This window comes from Suillus paluster, assembly GCF_016628075.1.
Source record: "Suillus paluster strain FC165 chromosome Unknown EDB91scaffold_13, whole genome shotgun sequence".
NCBI classification, from domain to species: Eukaryota; Fungi; Basidiomycota; class Agaricomycetes; order Boletales; family Suillaceae; genus Suillus; species Suillus paluster.
Window position 1 is genome coordinate 591,880 of NW_024537573.1, and position 25,489 is coordinate 617,368.

At 48.3% G+C, this 25,489-nt stretch overlaps 7 protein-coding genes across 7 annotated transcripts; 4 read left to right on the forward strand and 3 right to left on the reverse strand.

Moving 5' to 3' along the window:
* Window positions 1–10: 10 nt before the first annotated feature.
* EDB91DRAFT_1120266 (uncharacterized protein) lies at window positions 11–1,462 on the forward strand. The gene is made up of 4 exons (XM_041318180.1): window positions 11–347; window positions 553–802; window positions 867–1,353; window positions 1,405–1,462. Exons 1-3 carry the CDS (start codon window positions 57–59, stop codon window positions 980–982), a joined length of 657 nt encoding a protein of 218 aa, XP_041179723.1. The 5' UTR covers window positions 11–56; the 3' UTR covers window positions 983–1,353; window positions 1,405–1,462.
* On the forward strand, window positions 852–1,691 carry EDB91DRAFT_138672 (uncharacterized protein). Its single transcript, XM_041326192.1, has 2 exons — window positions 852–1,353; window positions 1,405–1,691. The coding sequence occupies exons 1-2, from the start codon at window positions 1,021–1,023 to the stop codon at window positions 1,618–1,620; spliced, it is 549 nt and encodes a 182-aa protein (XP_041179724.1). The 5' UTR covers window positions 852–1,020; the 3' UTR covers window positions 1,621–1,691.
* A 779-nt stretch (window positions 1,692–2,470) lies between these two features.
* On the reverse strand, window positions 2,471–4,664 carry EDB91DRAFT_1199638 (uncharacterized protein). Its single transcript, XM_041320640.1, has 3 exons — window positions 4,598–4,664; window positions 2,891–4,547; window positions 2,471–2,831 (listed from the first exon to the last, which is right to left on the reverse strand). The coding sequence occupies exon 2, from the start codon at window positions 4,405–4,407 to the stop codon at window positions 2,893–2,895; it is 1,515 nt and encodes a 504-aa protein (XP_041179725.1). The 5' UTR covers window positions 4,408–4,547; window positions 4,598–4,664; the 3' UTR covers window positions 2,471–2,831; window positions 2,891–2,892.
* Window positions 4,665–10,756: 6,092 nt separating this feature from the next.
* Window positions 10,757–12,301, forward strand: EDB91DRAFT_1268970 (DNA-directed RNA polymerase; the record flags this gene model as incomplete). Its single annotated transcript, XM_041324541.1, has 6 exons — window positions 10,757–10,894; window positions 10,961–11,068; window positions 11,121–11,250; window positions 11,304–11,609; window positions 11,664–11,906; window positions 11,960–12,301. The coding sequence occupies 6 exons, from the start codon at window positions 10,757–10,759 to the stop codon at window positions 12,100–12,102; spliced, it is 1,068 nt and encodes a 355-aa protein (XP_041179726.1). The 3' UTR covers window positions 12,103–12,301.
* Window positions 12,198–16,893, reverse strand: EDB91DRAFT_1080249 (ubiquitin elongating factor core-domain-containing protein; the record flags this gene model as incomplete). The annotated part of the gene is made up of 23 exons (XM_041315198.1): window positions 12,198–12,301; window positions 12,355–12,504; window positions 12,555–13,201; window positions 13,255–13,360; window positions 13,390–13,434; window positions 13,487–13,607; window positions 13,661–13,778; window positions 13,831–13,923; window positions 13,984–14,141; window positions 14,212–14,256; window positions 14,344–14,504; window positions 14,628–14,717; window positions 14,759–14,966; window positions 15,019–15,135; window positions 15,206–15,307; window positions 15,369–15,650; window positions 15,733–15,898; window positions 15,983–16,098; window positions 16,149–16,263; window positions 16,353–16,428; window positions 16,477–16,555; window positions 16,604–16,864; window positions 16,885–16,893. 23 exons carry the CDS (start codon window positions 16,891–16,893, stop codon window positions 12,198–12,200), a joined length of 3,369 nt encoding a protein of 1,122 aa, XP_041179727.1.
* A 4,593-nt stretch (window positions 16,894–21,486) lies between these two features.
* Window positions 21,487–21,866, forward strand: EDB91DRAFT_1120295 (uncharacterized protein). Its single transcript, XM_041318181.1, has one exon. It carries the CDS (start codon window positions 21,598–21,600, stop codon window positions 21,841–21,843), a length of 246 nt encoding a protein of 81 aa, XP_041179728.1. The 5' UTR covers window positions 21,487–21,597; the 3' UTR covers window positions 21,844–21,866.
* A 283-nt stretch (window positions 21,867–22,149) lies between these two features.
* On the reverse strand, window positions 22,150–24,910 carry EDB91DRAFT_1080250 (uncharacterized protein; the record flags this gene model as incomplete). The annotated part of the gene is made up of 10 exons (XM_041315199.1): window positions 22,150–22,712; window positions 22,792–23,094; window positions 23,143–23,416; window positions 23,458–23,645; window positions 23,697–23,933; window positions 23,991–24,201; window positions 24,290–24,417; window positions 24,468–24,670; window positions 24,724–24,823; window positions 24,883–24,910. 10 exons carry the CDS (start codon window positions 24,908–24,910, stop codon window positions 22,150–22,152), a joined length of 2,235 nt encoding a protein of 744 aa, XP_041179729.1.
* Between the last annotated feature and the right edge of the window lie 579 nt (window positions 24,911–25,489).

The following is a 25,489-nucleotide window of genomic DNA, read 5'->3' on the forward strand; positions in this document are numbered from 1 at the left end:
GACTGTAAGTAACTGAGAACGAGAATGAGAGAGTCCCCGGCACGTGACTATTCTCAATGTGGACGCGTTTGTTTGGATCCAAAGCCTTTGCCAAACAACCGCCTATCCCGCAACCACGTCAATCTCAATACATGTCTGACAGCCCAGATGATTTCCTCGACAGCGTCGAAGGGGAGATTACTTTCTTTCGATCCGTGATGAAGGCTCGGCCCGTTGGACTCCACAAGCATTTTCATGTATTGGCCATTCGCAATACAATACACAATGATACTGGTCATGTCCTACCCGTCGAGAGTATTTGGGCAAAGTTGAAAACGTGTTATGATCTTGATGCACTAGAGACCGCAGTGAGCTGCACTGTGCTTTCTTTGTTTTCGCGTGTCTCATTATCCACTAGGAAATTGATGGTTTCGACACGCCAACCTCGAGCCAAAATTCAACACCACACCTCATACGATCCCCCTCACCTTCCCAGAACCTCTCACGACATCCCTTCTTTCGAGACGAATACTCTCTTCCTAACGAAACTCTTTCAACAATCTCGTCTCGGAGCGTCGGATACGTGCAACGGCCTCCCTTGCATCATCAACGCCCGCGCCATCACCGCGCCAGCCCAGTAAATCAAAAAAGACCAAGACTACGAAACGTAGTAAGAGCAAAGCGGACATGGCTGGCTTGGTAGGAGGCGATAGCGACAGCAGCGCGCTCACGCAGGAGAGCGGAGACGAGGGTGCCGGGATCACCCCCAGCGTCATCACAGGCACTGACGCAGGCACAGACTATGAAGAGGACAACCTGGACTGTGCAGGAGACATCGCCTGGTAAATTATTTTTGATTTTGCCTAATTCTCGACTGATGTATACAGGCCAATCGAAATCGGCACGAGGACGTGTCAAGCAGCTTGCTCGAGGAGGGGCGGTGGGGCGAGCCAGGGCAGGGTCGGCGAGCCATGCCCGGGGAACCAAGAAACGAAAGAAGTAGCATTTCATGTTCATTATTGTTCTGGCAATGTGCTTATAATGACTCTACCTGTTTGCCCTGACGATGACAGGCATACCCTTACCATGGATTGCATCCTCGCATTCAATCTAAGTAGCAGTGCCAATACTAATGATGACTGCTGCAATGCCATATGCCATAGCATTTGCAAACAGATGTGGTACTGGGTTAAAGCTAATATACAGGCAAAACACCGCTTGTGGGAGTCACTGCAGTTTTGCCCACTTCAACTATTCAGATCTCGATGGAGTAAATATGTGAACGTGGAGGATCGACATGCTCATGCATGGCCACCAGTCCTGTGTGGTAGGAGAGTTACCTCGACATCAAGCTTGAACTCGATCGGGTCACAGGTCTGTTAGCCGGGCCAAATCAGAAAGCTTTTGTTGAGGTTTGTGGAGAAGTATTTGTGTGACTGCGGTCGCCGACTCAATTGCAACTTGCAACTTTGTACATCACGACAGAAGAACATGAAGCCCAAAGCTGAGTTCCAGTCTCTTGCTGAAGAACTTCAGTGTTTTATTCTGACCTTCCTTCCTTACCGAGATGTTCTTCGTTGTACATCCGTGAGCTACAATTTACAAATCGATGATCCTGTCTTGGATGGGACTTTATACTGACGGTTGTCTTGCAGTTATGTAAAGCCCTTCGCCAGACGTATGTATTATCCTCCGACCTTCAGTATATCGTTGAACTCGGCGGTCAATGACTGCTCCGTGTCCCAAACACAGATCTGGACAACCACACTTCTATTTTCCAGTGCCTACAACTCTGAGGGACACAGCTCACGCATGGTTCAAGTTTGATATCCACTTTTTCGAAACAGTCTCTATACCAGACCAATTCCGACATTACGAAAACAACAAGTGGGTTGCCAATGGGCATCTCTGCCTCCGGGACTCATATAAAGACTCGGCCACGATCTTCCCAATACTACCAAAGCCCTCACAGTACACAATCGAGCATTATTTGTCTCCAAAGTCGCCGCGGTCAGATCCTGACGCACACATCGTGAATGTGTTCATGAACCCAGTGCAAAATATGATCGCCGCCGCGTCTGCCGATCATTTCCAGTCGGGTGACGAGAGGTTCTATATACCTTAGAGCCCTGGCTAGAGGTGGTAAATACTTGAAAGTCGACACTCGATTTAGTGCATCCTGAGTGGTGAGATTGACCGAGAGGCCCACGAGAGATTAATGTCCCCAAGCGCGTGACGAGCTGGTAGGGGCATATCAATATCCTAGTTATCTCGGGGCTTGTACTAGGAAGTTGTTTGACAAAACTTAGAAGCCTTGAATATTTGAATCTAAATAACCGCTTTTATTTGTGGGATCTCGAAAACGTTCACACGAGGAGACTTCCCTTAAGGAGAACTTTAAAGGAATGACTATCTTCCTTCCATCTATATAGGACTGGCTAGGGGAGACCAGGGAGAACTTAGGTTTATGGCTATTGGCGTTCAAGTCATAATATATGATAGCTGGATCCGATGTGGTATTGATTCGTGTGCTGCTGCTCGTATGGCATCACGAAGAAGTGCGAATTGGTGATCGAGCATTGTCACAGCCCCGGGGTGGTGGAGGAACGAGTGCTAATGGTGTAGGACAGAGAATTCGTAGTAGAGTGTGTGATGAATAGTTCGACAACATCTGTATAGTGCTTCGAAAGAAATTATAGGGTAGTATCTGCGTATAACATATATATCGTCAAGGTACAACCGACCAGTCACCAGCTCAAAGATAAAACATACGGCTACAGTGTTTCTAGGGCCCTGATTCCGTCCATCATGTTGTGAACAGACACGTCTTTGACTTGTGAATCGATAAGTATCTGTGTATGCATGTGCATCGTTGAGGGACAAACGAAAACTGCGTTGAAAAGAAACATACCTCTACAATATCATTACGGTCCTGATGTCCATCATGCTGTGAACAAAAGCCATGTCTTTGACCTGTACAATAATATGATGATCTGAAGCGATCCTCGCGTATTCTCCGCCGCGCCGCTGCGCTAGCAAAAATGCGCTGAACGGCTGCCCAAGACGAACAATCAATTGCAAGGCTCGCGAGTGAAATTCAGATTCATCTAGCTCTTCTTCTACAGGAGAAATGGGGGGCGAGTCCTGTAACGGAGACTCGGACTCTGACCAATTTCCCAAGCTCTCCGCATCGTCTGCAAAGGCAGGCAGCTCTGCGAAGTCGAGATGCTCGAGGAGACGTCGATCCCATGGACGGACAAGCAGGAATTGCTGTTGAGCGCGCCTTGCCTGCGAGAACTTGTGTGTTGTAGTGATCTGGAGGTCATGAAGCCCGTTTGCCTCGACTCCGTATGTATTTGTCTCCTCGTCTCGATCAGTGCCAGACCGCCGTCTGACTTCTGTGACAGGGAATACAATGCAAGGAAGATGCAACCGGCGGTGCGCAAAACGGGGAGGGCTCAGGCGGTCGAGTTCCTGATACAGTTTCGAAGTCGACTCTAGAGCCACAGCACCTCGCAGCGAGGAAACCGATGATTCAATCTCATCTTCGGATAGAGATGGAACAAGGCATGGTGGAGCACGATATGAAATAATGTCTGCTGGTAGACAACTATTGAACCTGGATGGTTGTCCGACCCAATCGAGGGCAGTAATGTCGCCTGACTGGGCTATGATTTCCTGCAGGAGCCGTCCGAGCGCATTTTGCTTCATCTCGCCGTAAAGGATAGGAAGATGGACACCGAAGATACCAAATAATGAATATGCGATGTCTTCCGGCACCGTGGTGACACGGGTAGATGCCCATTGGAGTTTTTCTCGGGCGTCTCTCGTTCCCGGTTGGAAGGCGATGATGCTACGTGCATCTATGCCCGTCGCATCCTCCATCTCCTTCATAATACTAGCAGACTCTTTGTGGTTGGGGGAGTTGTCGTCGAGATATAGAGACCAATCCTGTTGGTAGAAGCGAATAATTTTAGGGGCGAGGAATTCCGGGAGGGTCCATCCTCGGGTGTTCCAAACGCTCTCCGCCAGCGCGCCAGACTTGGATGAAGGCGGAACATCCGCCAGGTAGACAACCGTGAGGGCCGAGTAGTGATACCAAACAAACATTGAGTTGAGTGACGCTTGGAGCTCGACATTGTTGTACTTGTCGATGCAATATGTATCAACCCATGCCCAGTGATACCCCGCATCACGAGCAATTTTGCAGAATGATTGCAACTTCACGAGACCACCGGCTGCCTTCAACTTGAACACGACTTTGTCTTGGATGTCGTGCAGCGACGACTCCATCGCTTCCCACCTGTGTGATAGCATGACAAAACGAAAGTACGCTGCCACCACTTCTGCGATACGCTCCCTTTGGAAGCCAGGATGCTTCATGGTCCATAGCCGAAGTTCCTTGTACTCTACACTGGCTTTGAACATGCGTACCTGCAGTTCTCGGGCACATACGAGTCCGATGGTGGTGTTGAGTAGACGAAACGGGGCGGTGTTGAGCTGAACATCGATGATGTTTCGAACGAAATCCTCTATTTCGGAAAGATCGACATACTGCTCGCGCAGCTCTGAGGAAAGAGTTATGCACATTGATGTATGTGTTACTTTGTAGGCTTACTTCGTATTGCATTGTTCAGGTTTGTGATTTCTTGTACGAATAACTCTTCAGCAGGTAGTGTTGATCTGCAACGAAACAGGCTCGAATTACGTTTTCAGAGTTAAGAATGGAAGCATGCCTTTAAATCAAAGACTTGAGCCTTGGTATCAAAAAAAGACGCTAGATGAGACGGCAAATGGGCGGAAAATAAACGGGAAAAGTACCTCTGAGTTAGTGTCCTTGGGTACCTCCCCGTCTGATATCATGTTATTACTTCCTCTACTGAGAATGTACTCGACGCATCCCACCCAGCCCGAGTTCTGGAACATTGCGATGCCTTGTCGATCTGAGAATCGCCAGACGCAAATATGGTTGTCATCAGACACAGAAGCAACATAGGTACCCGCAGGATGAACGGCGATGGAGTAGATACAGCCAGCGTGACCCGTCCAGGGATCACCGACCTGCTTCCAAGTGGCTGTATCCCACTCTCGTATGCTGGGATCTTTTGTATCTCCCCCGGAGAGAAGGCGCGTGTCATCGGGCGTCCACGCAAGTGAGAAGTTCCATACTGCGTGACCCTTGAAATGAGTGACGCGTTCCCTAGTGCTTGAATTATAGATTTCAATATTGCTGTTTGTTGCGATGGCAAGGTGTTTGCCAGACGACGAATACCGAACGCAGCGGACACAATCACTACATTTCATTGGGTCTCCTTGAGGCTGCCATATTTTCGTGTTCCACAGCTTCGTCGTACCATCCCGTGAACCAGTGACTAGGATTGTTCCATCGGGAGAAAAGTCCAGCCATGAGATACACTCGAAGTGGGCTTTGATAGGTTGGGTCATGAGAGATTCCCCAGTTTCTCCGTGCCAGGCTATGAGCTCTCCGTTGACATCACCGCTTGCTATCATTTGTCCATCTCGTGATACTGCCAATGTATTCACGTCGGCGCGATGCCCCTCCATCTTCTTCAACACTTCGCTTGTCTTCAAGTCCCACAGACGAAGCGTCTTGCTATCCCACCAGTTTGTGACCATTCGCCATCTATCGGGCAAAACTGCTACAGTCCATATGGCGGCTGTGTGATCCTGAGAAGCTCGAAGGGGTGCGCTGCGTCGAATGAGCTGCGACATTGTACTGGAGGCTGGGCTTGGGTGCGGTGTCTTACTCTAAGAAGGCTAGAGAGGTGTGTGCTTGTGCTTTGTTGTGTTGCTTCACTGCATTTAGATTTTCCATAGACGCCCAATACACGAGGCCTTGAGGGTTTGCTTCCATCAAGGCTGCAGCAAGAACTCGACGGTGTCACATACATAGGCCCAATACTCCACACCTTCCAAAATGCATCGCCTCGCATTCAATTGTGATAGTATGTTGAATGAATCAGTACTCAAGGATCATAGATGCGATACTCTTCTTGATTTTGCATAGGAGCTCAGCTCTATCCCAGGTGAGGAAATGATGTGCTGACACGGGGCCGGCCAGTTCCACCCACACCCGGGCATGGAAATGGTATTGCAATGTAGGAATAGACTGAATGCTGCCGGGGTGGGCGGGAACGATCACTTCTGGTACGTGCCCCGACGAAGGTTATGGCCCACAAATCTACTCAACCAACGCTGCCTTCTGCGATGTCGGCGGGCCACCTATCTTAATACTAGTGTTGCCCACTCATATTGATTTTTCTTTCTTAGACGGGAACTACCAGGTTCATGGATGGCTGCGCTATTTATCCAGGCGACCGTAGATGACATCGGGGAGACGATGGGTAAGAACCGTCCGTCTGATGGGGTCACATAGGACTATGAAGGTAAGGCGGACATATGCCACACTACATGCGATCTAAACATTTAAAACAGTGTGTTCTTTTCTATTGTCGGCCTCCGTCGTCAATTGTACGCTGATCACCTCGCTATAGCCCACTCCACACATCATGCTATTCTATGTCCCTCGTTTTTCCCAACGGTATAGCCCTGGAGTCTGTGTAGGCATTTCAGATTTCTGGATAATGTATTCGGGGTTGACGTTTTACATGATTGAGTGTCAACGTCTTTTCAAGGTACTTGAAAAACCATTGACGCATAGTCCTCCAAAAGCTACTTCGTGGATGTTAATGGTGGCAAAGCTGGAGGTAAAGATACGACTACAGTACTTAAAAGTACTAGAACAAAGTAGCCCCGATAGTACGGTGCTATGAATTGCGATACTCGTCACCGCAAAAGACCTCGCTCAGGGCGTCGAAGAGACAGTGGCTGCCAGCTTCCGAGATGACGACCACATGGACAATGATACAGGGATGAGTGGAACACAGCAGTGAGAAGCAGTAGATGCCAACTGAAGTATGTTCGCCTTGAAGTTGAGCCCAGCCTAGCTTCACAGCAGCCTTGAAGCAGTGTTCGATCTTCCGACCCATTGGTTAACTTCGTCAGATTATGTTCCATGTAAATTCCCTTGCAAAGCGTACAAGAATTGTGGCATTCAGACCCGCATAGCAAGAAACACGTGCATCTATACTGTCTGTCGACTACATTCGAGCCAAATTCGAGCAGGATCAATTTCAGAAGGCTAATGCGATGCGTGAATTGAATGTATCGATTGCGGATATAAGTAGACTTAGCCTTGTAGCAGTGTCAAAGCGCTCTCTGTATTCTGTATTGTATGGTCAACCCCCGAGTTATCCCTTAAAGTGGCTATGTCACAGGCCCAGTTCTGGTTCAAAACGGCCCCGAACCAAGCGAAAATTGAGCATATAGGTGAAACGAGCACAGATATGAGAAGCACTACTGCCTTGGCACTAGTACTGCTGAGGGGTACCGATCCCAGACCTTGAGAGCGGCTTGCTAATTTCTAAGAACCGAATGCACCAGCTAATAGTTAAAAAAATACTCTTGCAATGTTCAGCAGACGATCAGCGTCTGGGCAAGACTCATTGCTAGTGTGAACTCAACACCTACAACGGCCAGGGGTAATTTTCTCGAGCGTCGGACTAGATTACAAATCAAGCGCACAAGGTGCACACTCGTGCTCTGTTACTCAGTGTGACGTACATCATATGAGGTGGTCACGACATTGAGCTTCCATAGTGAAGCGAACACGAGGATACCACATGGCACGCACCTTAAAAGACGACTTGAACTTGAACGGACGGGTACCAAACTTCCTTGACTCCGAACCAAACGCCCGCTGTCTCAGCTTGCAGTGTGTGCCTCTTGCTGGCACCGATTGGGCTTGAAGACTGTGAACGGTGATTCTCGTGAGTTATGGTCTAGGCTCTTCCGCAAGACAAGCTGACTGATCGGCTACCAGCGACTTTTGATACCTGCCAAATAAATCTCGTAAATAACGCTGGAGGTGACTTGCATACAGAGTTCCTAGGCTGCCCTGTGGGTCAGTATTGAATACTGTAAGCAGGCTGTTTCGTGAGCAATATCTAGTGCGCCTGTATTGACAATAATGAAACATGCCCGTTGATTTGCTAGTAATATTTGCCGTTGCCAGATAACCCGCTCCAACTTACACATTCCGACAAGCTTCTCTCGCATATATAGTCCACGATCTGCTCTGGTCGAAACCCCGAGCGCGGACCATGTCTTCTTTGAGCATTGAAGTGCAAGAGACACCAACGGTCGCGCCCCGTCAGACGATGCGAGGTCATACCGAGTGGATACGAGGTGTTGTGCACCTGCCTGGCAGTCGACGCACCATCACATGTTCGGATGACGGCACCCTCCGACTATGGAACCTGGAGAGCGGCGCACAGATTGGCGATGACTGGCGAGATGAGGGGGATAAAGCAGGAGTAATAACCATTGCATTGTCTCCAAACGGCAAAACTGTTGCAAGCGGAAGTAGTGATGGTGAAGTCAGGTTGTGGGACGTAGAGGCAGGGAAGGTCACCACCAAATGGACAGGGCACATTAAAAGAGTGGAGTCGTTGTGCTGGAGAACAGATGGTGAGCAAGTCGTGAGCGGATCCAACGACGGGATGGCAAAAGTGTGGAATGTCAAGACCGGCGAAACAGTTCTGGAAATCAAGACCGGGCACGAGTACGTGTGGGCGCTGATGTACTCGCCCGACGAAACCAAAATTGCGACGGGTGGACTCTTCGATGGAGTACAAATCTGGGATACTAAGAAGGGCAAGGCCAAGCTGCTCAGCACACTTGAACACGAGCGCGGCGTTTTCAGCTTGGCATGGACGTCAAATGGAAAGAAGCTTATCACCGGGTCATATGGCCCGATTAGGATATTCGACACTGCCACGTGGGAACAAATCGAGATTCTGGAGGGTCACACAAGCTTTCTGAACTCCATCACCTTGTCTTGGAATGACTGCATCCTTGTGACTACATCATGGGATAACACAGCGCGTTTGTGGAATCTTGGCACAAACATCTCAGTTGGACCACCCCTCCAGCATAAAAATGATGTGGATTGTGCGGCCTTTTGTGCTGACGGAATGGTGCTAGTCACTGGTGGCGAGGACACAAATGTGTACGTATGGGACATTCGCGCGATCTTCAAAGAAGCTGGCCTTGAAGACATACTGTCTGTTCCTGATGTGAGTATATATTATGGCTCCTTGGTAGAGACCACATTAATAATCTTTCACTTGTAGGTCGCAGCAGGAAAGTCGTTAATGGATGTATGTGACATTATTATTGTTGTCAAACTTTTCCCATGATTCTAACGTCGACATTTCTAGGCCGATGCTACACAGGGCGAGGACGATCAACTACCAGACTTTTTCACCGACGCGCAAGATGGTGTTTACGTGCGCAGTCAACATTTCTTTAGTTCTAGTCTGATGTCTTGATCTCAGTCCTCCGCAACGCGTGGTATCCATCACCGTTCCACTGCACGCCGCCGGCGGGCTGTACCCTCATTTAGGAGTCCGACTGTGATCCTCGGCCGTCTTTCTTCACTCTTCCGCCGCTCTCAAACCAACACAAATGAGGCAATTGAACTCCAGCAACATTCAAGGCGAATTCCCATCCCTACTCGTAGTCCTCGTACTGTCAAAGTTGCTGCAGCACGGGACAAAAAGGTATGTCTTTCTTCGCGCGTGTTCCCAATTGCCGCGGTTCGATGATTTCTGTCCAGACATTGTTTGTTGCTCGGCGTCGCAAGGCGAAACAAACACAGCAGCAGCAAGGCCAGAGCCAAGGTCAAACACAGCAGCAGCAGCAAGGCCAATCACAAAGCCAAGCCCCAGCATCGTCATCGCACTCTCAGCCTGCTGCCACCTCGATGTCCACGACACCTGCCCCTGCTACTAGTATTGCCACACCATGTGCAGCAACCGTGCAGTCACGATCCATCTCTTGGTGGCGTCTTGTCGTGCTTTTTCTCTGTTGTGCACTTCCCCCGCACAGCGATGGTCACTAATACGGATGCGGCATATGTACATTTAGTGTTTCATCGTCAATAATCTTTTGTATTGTTATCTCTGTGACACTCACTATGTCATGAAGCAGAAACGTCGCGCGCAATAATAAGTAGGCTGACGATCGACCCATAGCTAGTCAGGAGTATCTTGTGATATGACTAGGACTACTTAGTACCGCATGTCCCTCGTTGAGTTCTAAGACTATTGACAAAGTTGAAGCAAGACTCACCTAAGTGTCAAGTGAATGAGTGCCCATTCAAAACCAACCTGAAGTTGTGAACTTCAACGACTTGGCAATTGCTCCATAAGGGACCTGCAGATCATCACTTCAATAGACGTTTAATTCGTCGAGACATGGTTGATTTGACGCAACCATCTCTTTTTTGCGTGTTTAATTTCTTGATGCCTGCAATAGCAACGGCGCACAAGCGCGAGACAGGCAGTGCACCGACGGCCATTCAAATTTCAGACTCTCTTCACTGAACAACTTCATCCGGTTGATTAAACCATGGTGAATCATCTAGTATGCACGACGCTACCGTACAATGGAAAGAAAAGTGCCGCAGTCTGAACTAGAGCCTTTTTAATCGACGTAAACCGCTGTAGCACACTGCAACACGTATTACGGATACCCCTTCACCAACTTCGAAGGCAGTTGTAGCAATGCACATCGAACCACTGTGAGTCTGAAGCAGCTCGCGCTGTTTGGGATCATGTGACAGATCACGGGATTTCGTGTGCCCAAAATTTCTGTTTCATCAGTGCTGTGTCACAAATGCACATCTAAAGGGATGCCTAAAGCAATCACGTATGACCCCACGAAACACGTCGGTGTTCACGCAGAACGCGTCTCCCATGTTTCCAGCACGGACTTTCCTGGACACTACCCAGGCGAGGACCACTCATGGAATCTCGAGAGATTCGCGAAGGTGCGTCTTCAAGTTGACTCTAAGGCCCTATCTACATTCGACTGATCCACGGCCATGCAAGGATAGGAACTGACCGTCAAAATTGAAAGATTATCAAACCGCTCCATTGAATTTGACCTAGTAGGTGTGGATGCGTCCATCGCGAATGCGTACAGGAGAATATTGATCGCAGAGGCAAGTGAAAATGGTTTTTTTATTCGCAGTGCGATTGTCTGACGTACTCTAGGTTCCAACAATTTGTGTCGAAAGAGTTTACGTTTGGGACAACACTTCTGTCGTCGTCGATGAAATTCTTGCACAACGAATAGGCCTCGTACCTCTGAACGTCGATCCAGCCCTCATGGATATGAAGCAAAGTCAGTTTTAAAAAATTACATCTGGAAGTTCTTCGTGCTGACCCCTTCGACAGCTCAAAATGATCAAGCTACAGACCGCAACACACTCGTGTTTCGGTTACAAGTCACCTGCGAGCGTCGGAAGAATGCGCCAAAAGATACCACAGACCCCAAAAAACTGTATATCAACCACGAGGTTCTGTCCTCGCATTTGAAATGGGTTCCACAAGGAGAGCAAGAGGTCGTTATGGCAGACAATCCCCCTGCACCTACAAATTCAGACATCGTGCTCGCAAAACTACGACCTGGGCAAGAAGTTGACATGGAGGTACATGCTGTCAAGGGAGTAGGGAAAGATCACGCAAAGTTCTGTCCAGTTGGTGAGTGACCTCTTTCGAGCTACAGGGGCCGAATGTCTGACCTTCAAGTAACAGCGACGGCGTCATATCGTCTACTACCCCTGGTGATTCTGAACCCAAACAAACCGGTACCTCCAGAGCTTGCAGTCAAATTTCAAAAATGCTTCTCGCCGGGTGTCATTCAAGTAGATCCCCGAACGAAAGCTGTCAGCGTGGATGATAAGAAAACGCGGAAGGAGACGATGAGTAGAGAAGTGTATAGACACCCCGAATTTGAAGGATGCGTTCAACTTGCTCGCGTGCGAGATCATTTCCTATGTATGCGTCCTCTCCTTGCCGCGAATGTTTTGGCTGATACGGTCGTTGCATAGATAATATCGAGTCTGAGGGATTTTATCCTCCACAACGGCTACTTCCAGAAGCAATCGCTGTCATGCGAGCCAAGATTGCTACCATCAAGCGTGCCACGGAAGCGCTACTAAACCTTGGGGACGTTGAGATGGCAGATGCGTGACTGTGTACGGTACCCCGTTGTATTCTGGCCGTGTACTTTATCTTGTCTTTTATCATGCGAATGACAGGGGAATTAAGAATACAGCATTTATATGATCAATCCATCGACACATCCATCTTCACAGTCCCTTCCTCTATAGTCAATCGCTTGTTCCGGCTCTCTTTTATAAACGCATCAATTTGTGCTTTAAGTTCCACATCTAGGCGAATCACGTCAAACACGACAAACGCACAACAAGAAAAAGCAACATACTGGGGACAACATCCTCTATCGCTAACGGCGCGCGATTGAAGGGATCCTTGACGTCCGAGAGAAGATGAGACTTGATGGTCGATCGGTCTATGACGACGCGAGAGGATGGAAGCGTGACAGGATCACGCATGATCGTGAACATGAGAGGGTCTGAAGAATAAACCATGAGCCCAGTCCCACGAGAAGAAAGAAAAACCAACCCAAAAACTCATCCGGTATCTCACCCAAATCCTCCTCCGCCTCAATCGTAGTTTTCATCTCCTCCACATTAGACACAAAAGTATTCAAAACCCCAATCTCAGCCTCCGTCTTCAATGGCACTCGTCTAGCAGTCTCCATCGCCGCCTCAAACAGCTCCTTCCTATAACTCCTTCCATCACTCGCTACAGCTCTCACAAACTCCTCCCGATCGCTGAGATTGATGTAAACTTGCAGAATATCGCTCAGGAGCTGACGAGGGTTGAACTTGTATTTCTCTGGGTCCTGAACCCTGAGTTCGCCGCACTTGGGCCCGACGAGGGCATCGAGGTTATAATCCAACATCGCCGCGAGTTTGTCCACAATTTCGGGCATCATGAACGGCCCTTTGGTCTCGGCTGTGAAATCCTTTAAAAGACCGACTGTGGACCTGCCTAGGGTGGTATACCCAGACGCATGCCGCTCGAGGCCGCGGAGCGTGCTTTCGCGTTCGCGTCGGTATTGATGAGGATGAGCGTTCCAAGCGGTTTGGTCGCGCATCTCAGTCTGGATGTTGTGGATCTGCGTGAGCTCGCTTAGGGATTCGTCCATGAGATAGGTGACGTCGTTGATCATGAGGTTGATGAACCGGATGAACTTGTCGACGTTCCTGCGGATGAGGTGCGTTGGTTTGGGGTACGGTTATGAGGGGAACTAACGTACAGAGCTTCCTTGTTCAAAGCATCACGATGGACAGGGTTGTCCCAGACCGCCTTTAGAATGTAAGCAATATTCCTTCTCGCATCTAAGATATGAACATCCTCAGAATCTATTCTTCCATTAAATCATAGCACGTACTGAATTTATCATAAAACTGAGAACTAGCACCCGTCTGCTCGACCTCTGCAGATCCCATCATAAGCATCGTTCATCCAGTCCTAACGACGAAACATACCGATATAGAAATGAGTCAACGCGGGTAGCAAGTTCTTGAGTGCGACAGGGTGCGCGTTCAATGTGTTCCCCAGAATCCCGTGCCTGTCATTCCCGTACGGTAACACACCGTAAAACACCGCCTGCCCCATATTCCAACGTCGGTCAATTTTAACGATACAGAAAGGGAACTCACCTCGTTGATCTTAGCCTTCAAGAATGGATTCTTGATGTACCATGTCGAAGTAAGAAACGTCAGCGCAAAAATAACGAGCTCGTCTCTCCCTGACAAATCAAGACTCTCCGGTGAATGCCTTCAAGCCCATCAGCCCCATGCGCATTTCGAAAAGCGACGAAAAAACTCACCGCACGACAAACAAAAAGAATTCAACTACATCTTCAATTATGAACTCTGGTAGGACTCTGAACGTCATCGGGACGTCCTTGGGGAGCGGCAGCCTGTCAATGAATATCACACATCAACCACCACACCAAACAGAAAATCACACTTAAACGCACTCAACGACAGGATTCGGGTGCGTCCCAGGCGGGTCGACGCTCCGGATCAACCACGTCGACACAAAGCTCGTGAACCCTATGTACCGGAACACGAGGTCAGGGTCGAGGAGCTGGACGCGGTATGCGAGTTGTTGAGATTGGATCTTTGCCATTTCGTCCTATTTCGTGTAAGATGTTTCAGGTTCGTGCTCCTGTAGTAGGTAGGGTAAGGCATGGGAAAATACATACCTTAACGTTATCGATGGCAGCTTGCACGCGTGCTTGGTGAGACGTCTGCAGATGCAAACATTAGGCGATTAGGCATGGATGAATGAAGAGCGAAATAAACGATCAGCATGAAAAATCAAAAAGAATACACACCCCCATCCACGACCCATCCCCGTTAATCATATCCTGATGCCTCTGATAATCCTCAAGCGTCTTCCCAAAATCCTCATACACTTGGATCGTGCGTATATATCCGTAGTGCCCTAGCGCATTGCAGAGATAGAAGATGTCGGAGATGAAGTTGGGCGTTGCGGCTGAGGCGATTCGTAATATTGGCATGATCATAAGATTGTTTCGTGGGTGTCGATAGGTTTTTTGGTCGAGGATATGTATCAGATTGGTGGAATGGAAGCGTGATAAGCTGATGAAACACCCACCCTTTGACTTGCTCTCTTCAACCCACTGCGCAGCCTCATCGCTGGTTGCCTTGATCCTCGTCTCCTCCTTCAAATCAATTCGGGTAGACACTGAAAAGTAATAGGGGTCTATGCGGTCCATCTGCACTCACAAAATAACACCCAATATGCATGCGACCACACAATGACGTATACAGGAACGGTGAGGGCAATAATCATCATGAGGGAGATAGAATGCACTGCGAGGATGAACGAACAAACCTTTGTATACCTCGCATCCATAAACGGCTCCGCGAACCTCAACAGTACGCTTTGTAGATTTACCATGAAGCTGTCTGACGCAACAGTGTCGGGCTCGACCTGCGCGCGTCTCATCAGCGTTCCACTGTGCAGAATGAGGGGGGAAACGTACCTGCATTCCTGCACGTTTTACATTAAGCCGTACGACTGTCGCAAAGTATTCTAGCACCCGTTCGCGCGCCTCGGGTGATGTGCGCACGAGGGTATTGAAGATTTGGAAGAGGGACGACTGAGCCACAGATGCGAATAAGGAAATACGAAAATGAGTAAAACTTACGACCACACAAGCAAACACTCACCTGCAAACTCTTCAACGTCCCCCTCAAACTCGCATTCGACGAGTCAACATCCGCACGACTGCGCTTCGTCGGGTCGCTAAAGTACGTTTGTGCAATAGCCGGCTGTAGCGTACGACCCATGTCAGGCACGTCATCATCCACACACCCCGCCGTACAAACTCACCCACTCCCGACTGAACGTTCCCAGCCTCAACAGCGGTCCCATGATGGAAAACTTCTCAAAGTTTGCAGCTGTGACTTCTAGCCCAAAACCCTCACCGAGCCATTGTGGCATTTTCGTGATCATTTCTGCGATGGGCCTGACGCTGACGAGGGCTTCGATACCGCTTATGACGCCGCGCCATGTTGAGTTACCACCACTCCCGCCGATGCCCTCGGATTGAATGAGTAAGGCGTGCGTGCAGAGGATGCGGACGAGGAGGCCGAGTGTGTTTGAGAGTTCGTCCTAGATGAGAGAGATTAGTTTGAGGTTTGGGCATAGGCAAGGAATAGATGTGTTCCACGAAAGGGAGGTAAAGTATACGCACTGGATCAGTGAAGCGAGCCGCGAGGTCCTGCAGGAACGGCTGAACCTCTGTGGGCGCCAGCGTGGTTTGAGGGGTGGATGTGGACGCATATAGAGGTGTAGAGAGGGCGGAGAGGGAGAGGAGGGGCGCGAGCAGTTCGTTTGAACCAAGGGATGATATTGGGCGACTGGTGGGGAGAGTTATAACAGGCGAAAGAGAATGGGCAACGTGTCAGCATCATCAATTAATAAAATGCGATCGGGCAACGCACTCGACAGGCTGCGGGAACATCTCCGGCTCCTGAAGGTTAAGACCTGTATAACTGATAATGAGGTCCCTAAGCTTGTCGAGGAGTGCAGTGGCTTGTTGGGTTTCAGAAACGGGATTCTGGGATTCTATGAGATAATTAATGATTTGGAGAGCGGAAGTGAGCGCACCTTCTTGAGTAGACTTGACTTGGCGGTGTTGATGCGCTTCCAGCAGCCTACAAGGTACTCGAAGATGGACTGAGAAGGGAGAGAGGCCAGTACTGAGACATACTCGAGGTCATCGCTACAATTCAGTGAGCGAAATCATTTAATTAGGGTCAATGAATGAGATGGGATTGTAAATGAAAGGGGCGATGAAAGGAAGACACTTACGACATGGCCTGAGGATCGAGCTCGAGGCGAGTGATGAGGAGACGATCCACGATATCATTTGTAAGAATCGTACGTGCTATAAATGGTACGTCAATGAAAAAGGTAGAGAGTAGAGAAGACGTACGGTAACCCTCGGACTCCAGCTCAGCCTGAAGATGCTTGAGCCACACGAGATCAAACTCGCTTGCCTCAGCGGTAGATTTCTGTACACAGATTAATACCAGTGCAATGACTAGAAGTGAAAAGCGTACGGTGAGAGTGACCTTGAGGACTGTAGATATTGTGTCGTTCTCCCATGTCTGGTAATCGACTCTGGGAGTAGATGCGACGGACTTCCTCTTCAAAGGAAGATTACGTTGGAGAGGCGAGGATTCTGATTGAGGTGGAAGAGAGGGTAGTCTTGGCTTCGGATGTGGAAGCTGGGCCACGGGCGGTGAAGGAGGGGCGGGCGAAGGGATCGGTGAATTAGACCCAGATGCCCCTTGCAACTTCGCAAGGCGCTTTGCTCGGATCTGGTTATATGATCAGTTACCTTTAGCATAAATGATAGAACTACAATACAAGATCTGCATCAGTGGCTTCGCTCATCGTCCAGGTTATAGCAGACACAGTAATTATTCATGCCCTTTATATCATCACGTGACCCGGGTTGGATTCCTTCCTTGCGAAACTTTCGAGAGTATAGCCAAGCTTTGATCCGACCATTGACATTAACTTCGATGATCAGTGGTAACTAACCTGCGCTTGCACCGCAACGTGAAGAGCCTGCTGAAGCAATCTCTACTTTCCACGTCAACCCATTTTTGCGACAAGCCAAGTTCCGTCTGTGCATTTACTTGCCGGTGTTAGTTCCGACGGTGCTGTGTGCTGAGCGGTATGACACTGAAATTCTCCAGAAGCTAATACTTCCTCACTGATAAGTATAGTTGTGAGGCCGTGCACCATTGTCGCTCTGTCGACGAGATCGTTCCTGAGGCCTCACTCACTGCCTATCCGCCCATTGGGTCCAGCCATCTGATTGTTCACTCAACTGCTAGATGGATGGACTCGATGAGCGGATGTGGCGATCTCAGGTTAATGTCGGCCAGTATGTTTGGAAAAGTGGAAATCAACTATGTTGCCCGTGACGAACTAGGGTCATGATGACGAGCACGAATTTGTATCCCTCTATTTCTTTAAAGTTGACACTGCGTACGCCAGGCGTTTCTACTTCAGAGCTCCTCGAACATATTTCAAGACACCGAGAGCACTATTTCGATAAAAAGTTGGAGACATCCTGAACGAATTCTTTGACAATACACGGGTTAGACTCTGACGAGATGGGTAGCCAGAGCTGCGTAAGTGCACAGACAAGCTCCCGGGCAACCCGAGGGCTGTCGTAAGATTTTGGGCTGTTCGAACTTCTTGCCACGTGCACAGCCCTTGAAAGGTCCGCGTTGTGTTGAGTGACTAGATTATCCCCGAGTTTGTAGCACCCTGTTATGACTCCGAGCTAGCTCTGGGGATGGGCAGCGCTCGGTCAATTTTAAACTCCGCCCGTGATTTGCTTCGCAGTGCGTAGAGTCGAAACAAGTGTCCAATAAAAAGATCGACTGACACTACACTACCACAACAATCTGACCGAAAGTTTGTATGGAGAAATATGCGTGGATTAACGAGACTTAGGTATTCTATGGGAAAAAAGTGTAAATGGTGCTGTCCTTGGGAGGATTACTCACTACAATGGCATGAAATGCACCGTTTTTTTTTAGTTTTTTTTTCATAGAATACAAGGATGGAGTAAAAAGAATACATTTCACCTAATTTTCGGGTGACGCGGGGGGTCGCACTGCTGGCAACCAGTCGATCTTTGAGCACAGTAATGAGTGCGCTGACTCAGCGCAAAATGACGCGACGCGACGTGTTTCGACACGTCAAGAAAAGGATTAACTGTCCAATGCAGCCCCGATACGTCAAAAGGGACCGCTATAACCCAGTAAAACTGGCGTTCCGCAACACAAAAGGCTCATCTTACACGCTTAAACTCTAGAACAACTGTTGAAAAGGAGAATAGTCCTCCTGCCGAGACCTGTACTAGTGCAAGGGACAGCAGTCCGAGTCCTGCAATCGTGGCGCACCTGCGAATTCAACTCGACACACAACGTCAGAAGACCAAGACATACAAGAGGTGTTACCAGCAGTGAGCGCAAGCGGGCCTCACGAAAGGACAATGCTGCTGCATGTCTTCAGGAGCAGCTGCACTCTCTGCAAGCTTCGAGCTCCGATATTGCAGCAGGAGCTCAGGTGGCTGAGGCACAGCTTGCGGACACTCTACAAAGTGTCAATCGCCTCAAGAGTTCGTAACTGAGACACTCACAAAACGGAACTGTGCACTGACTATGTATGCAGCACGTGCATCTGCAGCGAAGCATCACGCCATCAAGAAGACACACATTCACAGCACAGAGGCCACTACAAACTCGTTCGCACTAAAGGAGAAAGGCATCTTCACAGACACTTCCTGTGCCATGGTGCACAATATGGTTGCCACCCTAGATGTACCTATACGGAGTGTTAATGCCACCATCAACGCCAGTGGCAGAGGCACTTGGTGTTGAGATCACTGGTTCTGTTAGTGGACACAGCATCCGTTGAATAGTGGCCTGAGGGAGGAGTGGCTGCTGAGGCTCAACTTGTTGACAAGATGAACGTCGCAAAAGGTATAGAGGCTTACCTGTGATTTGGAGAGAACAATTGTGTCTGAAAATTGCTAAACAGGAGTAACTTTGAGTGGAGATGCAACATCGCATAAAAACATCAATTATCAGAGCCATCACGTCACTTACTCATTGCCAGATGGTCATGCTGCAACTCGGTTTGCTGGTATCCTGCACGAGGTGAACCACAAGAGCGAAACACAGCTTCAGGGGTGGAAGTCACGTATTGAGGACATGTATGACACCTACAATGATGTCGTTGGGAGTACAGCAGGTGCTCTGGATGTCTGTGACTTCCCGTCCAAAGTGAAGGGGATGCTTACCGATCATGCGGAAGATCAGAAAAAGCTCGTTCGGCTCTTTACTGAATGGAAACAATCGTGTGAGTGAGAAGTTTGAGGGGAGAGGGCCCTTGCCACCTTACCTCCAGATGATGTCGTACACCTCCTTTGGGAAATGACAGAATCCCTTGTAAATGAAGCGGGTGGGATAGATGGGTGGGATAGGCTTGGCATTGATGAACAACAGAGCTGCTACTCCAATGCGCATCACAACCTGCTCGTACAAATTGGACAGGAGCAATTTGATTCACTTTCACAGTCCGAAAAGGATGACATTGACTTCTTCATTTGGGCTGGCTGTTGCATGCACAAAGAACTTAACGCTGCCAAAGGGGGAAATTCTCATATGCGTGCCTGGTGGATAGACAATAGTGTTGAGGGTCCGGTTTTATTGATGAACAAGGACAACGTTGCAGCATCTTCTGCAGGCTCGTCAACTGCCAAGCAGTGTGCTATCCAGGTTTCGACAGGAGGTGCACAAAAAGTCCTGGAACTTGTGGGTGCAGTCTTCTGGCACAAAGATGACAAGAAGGGACAACAGGATTCACTGCACTATTATTTCAAGGTCGAACTTGGCTACAGAATCCAATGGCCAGACACAAGCAACACACGGTATCATAGCCACAGTGATGCTGCATGCGAGTATCTCGTAAATGACACACTTTACCTCACATTCCTCGAACTCGTCCCCCTGAAAAAAGAAAGCCGGACATCCACCAATATCGAGTACAACGTCTACCGGGGTTTTACGTGCCTCAAAACCAAGCAGGAGATGATGTCTTGGGCAACATATAATCAATGTATTACCCACCCATACCTGCGTACAATTTGGAACTCGACAGCCAACATCCTAGACCTTGGACCAATTCACATGAAGGTCATCTCGCACCTTAATCACATCATCAATGATATTGATCTAATTCTCGCACCTGACGCTACTTACGAGACATTGACACTTGACGGCAAGCCTTTCGAGCACCCTGAAGCATTTTATGCTATTCAACGTCTTGCACTGGATCGCAAAATGTATCCTCACTTCCCTCAACTCCTGGTTGCCTTTTTCCAGGGGGCTCTCGACACGTGGATTCGATTTTCTGCCGAGTTCGCAACTGGTGGAGCAATCGATAAGTCATCCCCTTCCCAACGACAGACAGCGCACATGAAAACCACCAATGATGACAATGAGGGTGCCCTTGGCACTATCCGCACATCCCTCCGCCGTGCCCCACACATGTCATTATCGCATTTCAATTCTTGTTTCATGTACAAGAAGAATCAGACGAGCATGTAGATTGAAAATGTTCTGGATGTTAGTTCACTGCCAGAAACTCCGCAAAAAGGCTCGTGAAAGGGATGAGAGTGGCGAGGAGCGTAAACGGCAGTTCGCGCAGGTCGAGTATGATAAAGAGGTGGTGCGGCAGCACCGGGAGCAAGATATCAAGAAACGAAGCACGCCGTGATGCTGCAGGAGCAAAACTTGATGTGGTCGTCCCACATCTCACACTTGAAGATATCACAAAGCTTCGCACCCCAGAGATAGACCTGCAAATTCGTTGGCATCGTCGATTTGACCCTGCAGTACCAGCAGCCAAACACATACCAACCACGAAACAGAAGAAGGTGGAAGTGCTGCTGGAGGCCGTTAGGACGGTATTTGAGTGGTGAGGCAACCCCCGGTGGACATCCAACGTCTTCGCAGCTGCAAGTGCTAGACAATAATGCTGTTACATCCCACTTGCTGGAACTAGGGGATGGGGAGGATGAAGCTGAGGATGAATGATGGTTAATTTTCTTGCCAAGTTGTTTGATGTTACCTTATACAGCTGATATTATAATTTCTTCGCATGTGTAGTTGTAATTGGCATGCGCTAGTCATACTCTTGATACATTCTTGATATTTGCCATCGCGTTCGGTAGCATTGTGCTTACATAATGTCACACTTTGTTTACAGGTGTTGCCCATCCCCACTAGCTCGGTTCCTCAACCACCTCAGAAAAAAAGTCCGAACACCCTCACGGCATTCACAGGGTTCAAGACCCCAGAGACCACCGATAGCGACAGATACACAACGTTAATGGTGAGATTGACTGGCATCGCCTACTTGTATTTATACCTCAACCGCAACCATCATCAGTGTCTGCATTTCTCCCCCCATTTTGTCTGCGCTTGTCTCCATCGCTGTTCTCCATGGTGTGTATTGACCCTCAATGTTGTCAACGTTCTCCCTGCCCTTCTCTTGTCATGTTCGTTGTCCCTCTGTTTTTCTCTCGTGGTGTTGTTTTGTTCCCTTTCCTTACCTTATCTTATTTTGTCCCTTGGCCCTTCATCATCGTCGTTTGTCTTTGTCCTTCAGCCCACATGATCATCTTTGCTTGTCACTGTCCTTCAGTCTGTGCTCGTCTTTGTGTTATCTTCTACATCGCTTCATTTATTCTTATTCAATGTACTGTTAATGCAATATATTACTGTTTGCTCCACTACAACTCTGCTGTGAAGAGCGTGATAACATCTTGTTCAGATGATCAGCTGCAACACGTTGATGGCTGTTACTAGTGTCGGTGCAAGAGTATGTTGTTAGGATGGTCAGCTGCAAAACATTGACGGCTGTCACTAGGTAAGTTCGATAATATATTGTGTGATCGATGTGCGATTTATTAATGGTTGTCACTAAGGTATAAATGTATTGCAACTTCGCTCCTCCCTTTACCTCTATCTCATCAATCACACCTTCATCGTCAGCGTAATCCTTCCGCATCCTTTCAAGATACCTGTCCTTCCTCGAGAGCTCCAGTTAGGGTGCTGAACTGTGATAGTGGAATCCGGATGCGGTGCCCCTCGGATGCTGGTGGGTTGCTCTTACACGTGTCTGTGTTTGAGTTGCTGATGACTTTTGGTGATGGCCAGTAGTCAACAATGTTCGCACCAGGTGTCAACGCATACTGAAGTGTGCTGATGTATGTCGAGGGCAGTGGTGCTATGGTACGTGCCCTTCTTGACGAGACAGTGATTAAAGTAACATTACTAGGCTTACTGTCATCGAGTGCGCCTGTGAGGGTGCTGAAATGACTCAGCGGAAGCTTGCCCTCAGCATGATATTGTGGTGGTGGCAGTGGGAGTGTTGTAGCTGTCCATCTTGGCCAAATTTCTGGTGTTCCAGTCACGTCGGATTGCATTGCAGACTCGAGCGTATGCGATGGGCACGGTGCATATTGAACAAGGCCTGCATGCAGTGATGGCAGTGCCATATTTTGGTTTTCTGATGCCGAGATCAAGATGTGCGTGGCATTGCTCGGTCTTGAAGGTGCATCCTTAGCGATTGCAACTGTGGCTCAACGCCGTTGAACGAGAGCTAACAGCATGTCAGACTTGAATAGAAACTGGGACAAAGAATGTGATATTACCTTGTCGAACAATAGATCTTGTGGCACGGCGGACATGTGTAGCATCTTGATCGCGGGTGTTGATACCCAAGGATGTATGGACTTCCATACTTTGTGCAGCACGCTCATCAAAGTCGCGACCCCGCATGATGCCACCAAGAAGGGTGAGATTAACACCATCACGATTTGCACTGTGATGGGCTTGCTCATTGCCGTTCGTAGTCGATGGACAGGCTCTCCAAATGACTTTGGGTATTAGGCTTGCTGGGCGGTATATTGCAGCAAGCACAAATTTATTTGTTTCTAATTTATCCTTCAACCAAGCTGCGTGCATGTCAGTGCTGAGCTTGAAAAATCACTGGTAAAATTTACCTTGAGCTTTCCTCCCACCGCCGCGGATGGTTGCTAGTGTCTTGTTGATGTCCGGATGTGGCTCCGAAGATGCTAAACTCAACATTGCAGAATATACCTCACTTGACACATAGGTTCGGAGTGCCTGAACATTGCGCTTGAAGTGCGTGACACAAACACGGTAGAAACGACGCAAGTGAGCATATGGATCCAGGTCACTGGAGCAGACATTGTTTTTCGTAAACACAGAACGTGTTATTATTCTTACAGAGTTCGACGCAGAACATCCCGAGACCTGAGTTTTCAACAATGAGGATTAAAAATGCCACAACGAACAGACAATTCACCTAGTCCCTGCCCCATGTGTCCGTCGGCAACAACAGACTCATACCCTGTGCCGTGAATGTGTTGGAAGGACACTGATAGTCCTGTATCTTCTTCAGCAATCTCAAAAATACGCCGGAAGAGAATTAAGTGTGCTTGGGCACTTTGAGATGTTGTGAAAGCTCTTGCACCCATCACAGCTAATGATTATTCAGTATAGCTGACTGATACTTACAGTACAAATAACTTACATCGCATATGTTCGCTATCCCATGCTTCAATCTCAAATTCCTGCCAGTCATGAAGGCACTTGAAAGATGTGTCGATTGAGATGCGTTTTGCACCCAAGAGACGGTGAGACATGTTACTTGTCATACAAATAACAAGATGAAATTCAGTCTTTGCCGTGAGAGTGTAGGTCTCTGCACAGCGAACATAGCGTTGTTCTCGCGACTGTTTGTTTTCTTCATCCACTAGGAGCCTTGCACCTAGATGATTCCTTCGGTCAATTTTTTTATGACACAGTGATATGAAATTGATGTTACCTTCAAAACCAGTACCAAGGGGATACTTTTCGAAGTGGAAAACATTGATTAGACGCCGGACATGATCAAGGTTGGCAAGCAATGGATGAATATCGGAAAGACAAGGGCTTCGGTCTGCTACCCATCCTAATGCTATACAAAGTCCTCTCATGAAGCCCTGAGTCCAAAACAATCCGACGTGGAGTTGCATCAGCAAGCTGCCAGTCCATATCTAGTAGAAGAGTCTGAAAAAGATCAACAAGCAGAGGCGGAGTTTTGATGGGTGCCGGTGGTGGGTGTGAATGGGGGTTACGACAAACAACAGCAACTTGGGGGCATGCAGGTAAGTCCTCAGGTACATAGATATCAAATTTTGCAGTACAACGGTGCTCCCATTTAAGTAACGCTCCACGTGCCAATGTTCCGTCATTGGATTGATGCCAATGTGCTATGGAAACCATCAGACATTGGGTCTATAACGAAAATGATAATGCTCACGGCAAAGTTGTTTTTGCTGAGACAGGGAGGCAACAAAATGACAAGGAATGAGTGGGCCATATCCATTATCTCTCACATCTTGTTCATGAGACGCAATGACTACTTTATCATCATCAAGGAGGGCCTGCAGGTAGCCAGTATCGAACTCTTGCAGGTTGCAGAGAATCAGGTGGGACAGATCATCTCGTGAGCGCAACTGACATCTAAAATGTTTATTAGCTGTGCAGTAATGAGAAAATAAAGGGAAACCACTCACTGGATGTAGTGCCAGTTGAATTTGTCAACTTGCATCACAAGTTTACCTCGACAGGTATCAGCACCTGGCAATGAGTGCTGCGCAGCACCTTGTTCATTGTCTGTAACAGTACTCATCATCCTGATGTCATCAGTATCATCATGATCCACGCCAACGCACTCCGGACTGGCCATAAATGCACAGCCATGCTCTGCAAGGGAGCAAAAAAAAGCAAAAGTCTTGAGAAAAACTTCGTGTTTTGCATTGTCCTCAAATGGAAGGAATGGGGTAGTAACTGATGAGAGCTTTCATGATAACTGGGTTTATATACCATTGTCAGTACTGCAATATGTTCTCGTAAAGTTTGCAAGTTACCTCCTGAACAAGCAAGAACTCGGTAGATGTTCAATGACCGAAAAAATGTCTTGCTATCGTCTGATTCTTCAGGTGCCAAGTGTGTACTAAGATCCAGGAGTTCAAGTAGTGCTTAGGTATGGCCAGTGGCCAAGGTGGGTCCAGATAGCAAATGCCGTTGGGCGGTGAACATATATGCACGAATGGTGAGCTGCCAATGCATGGACTAGCGGAGATTAGCAGAAAAATTTCAGGCCAGACAAACAAACTTACAGAACATAAGCTGCTCCTCAGCGATCAAACGTACAACTCATACGAGGTGAAGAGATTCATTTCGTTATCTCTGGGAACAACATAGAAATATTTTCTTTTTGAAAAGCCTCCATAGTGAATGCATTGATCTTCTCGTGCCGCATTTGACATGGCCGACACG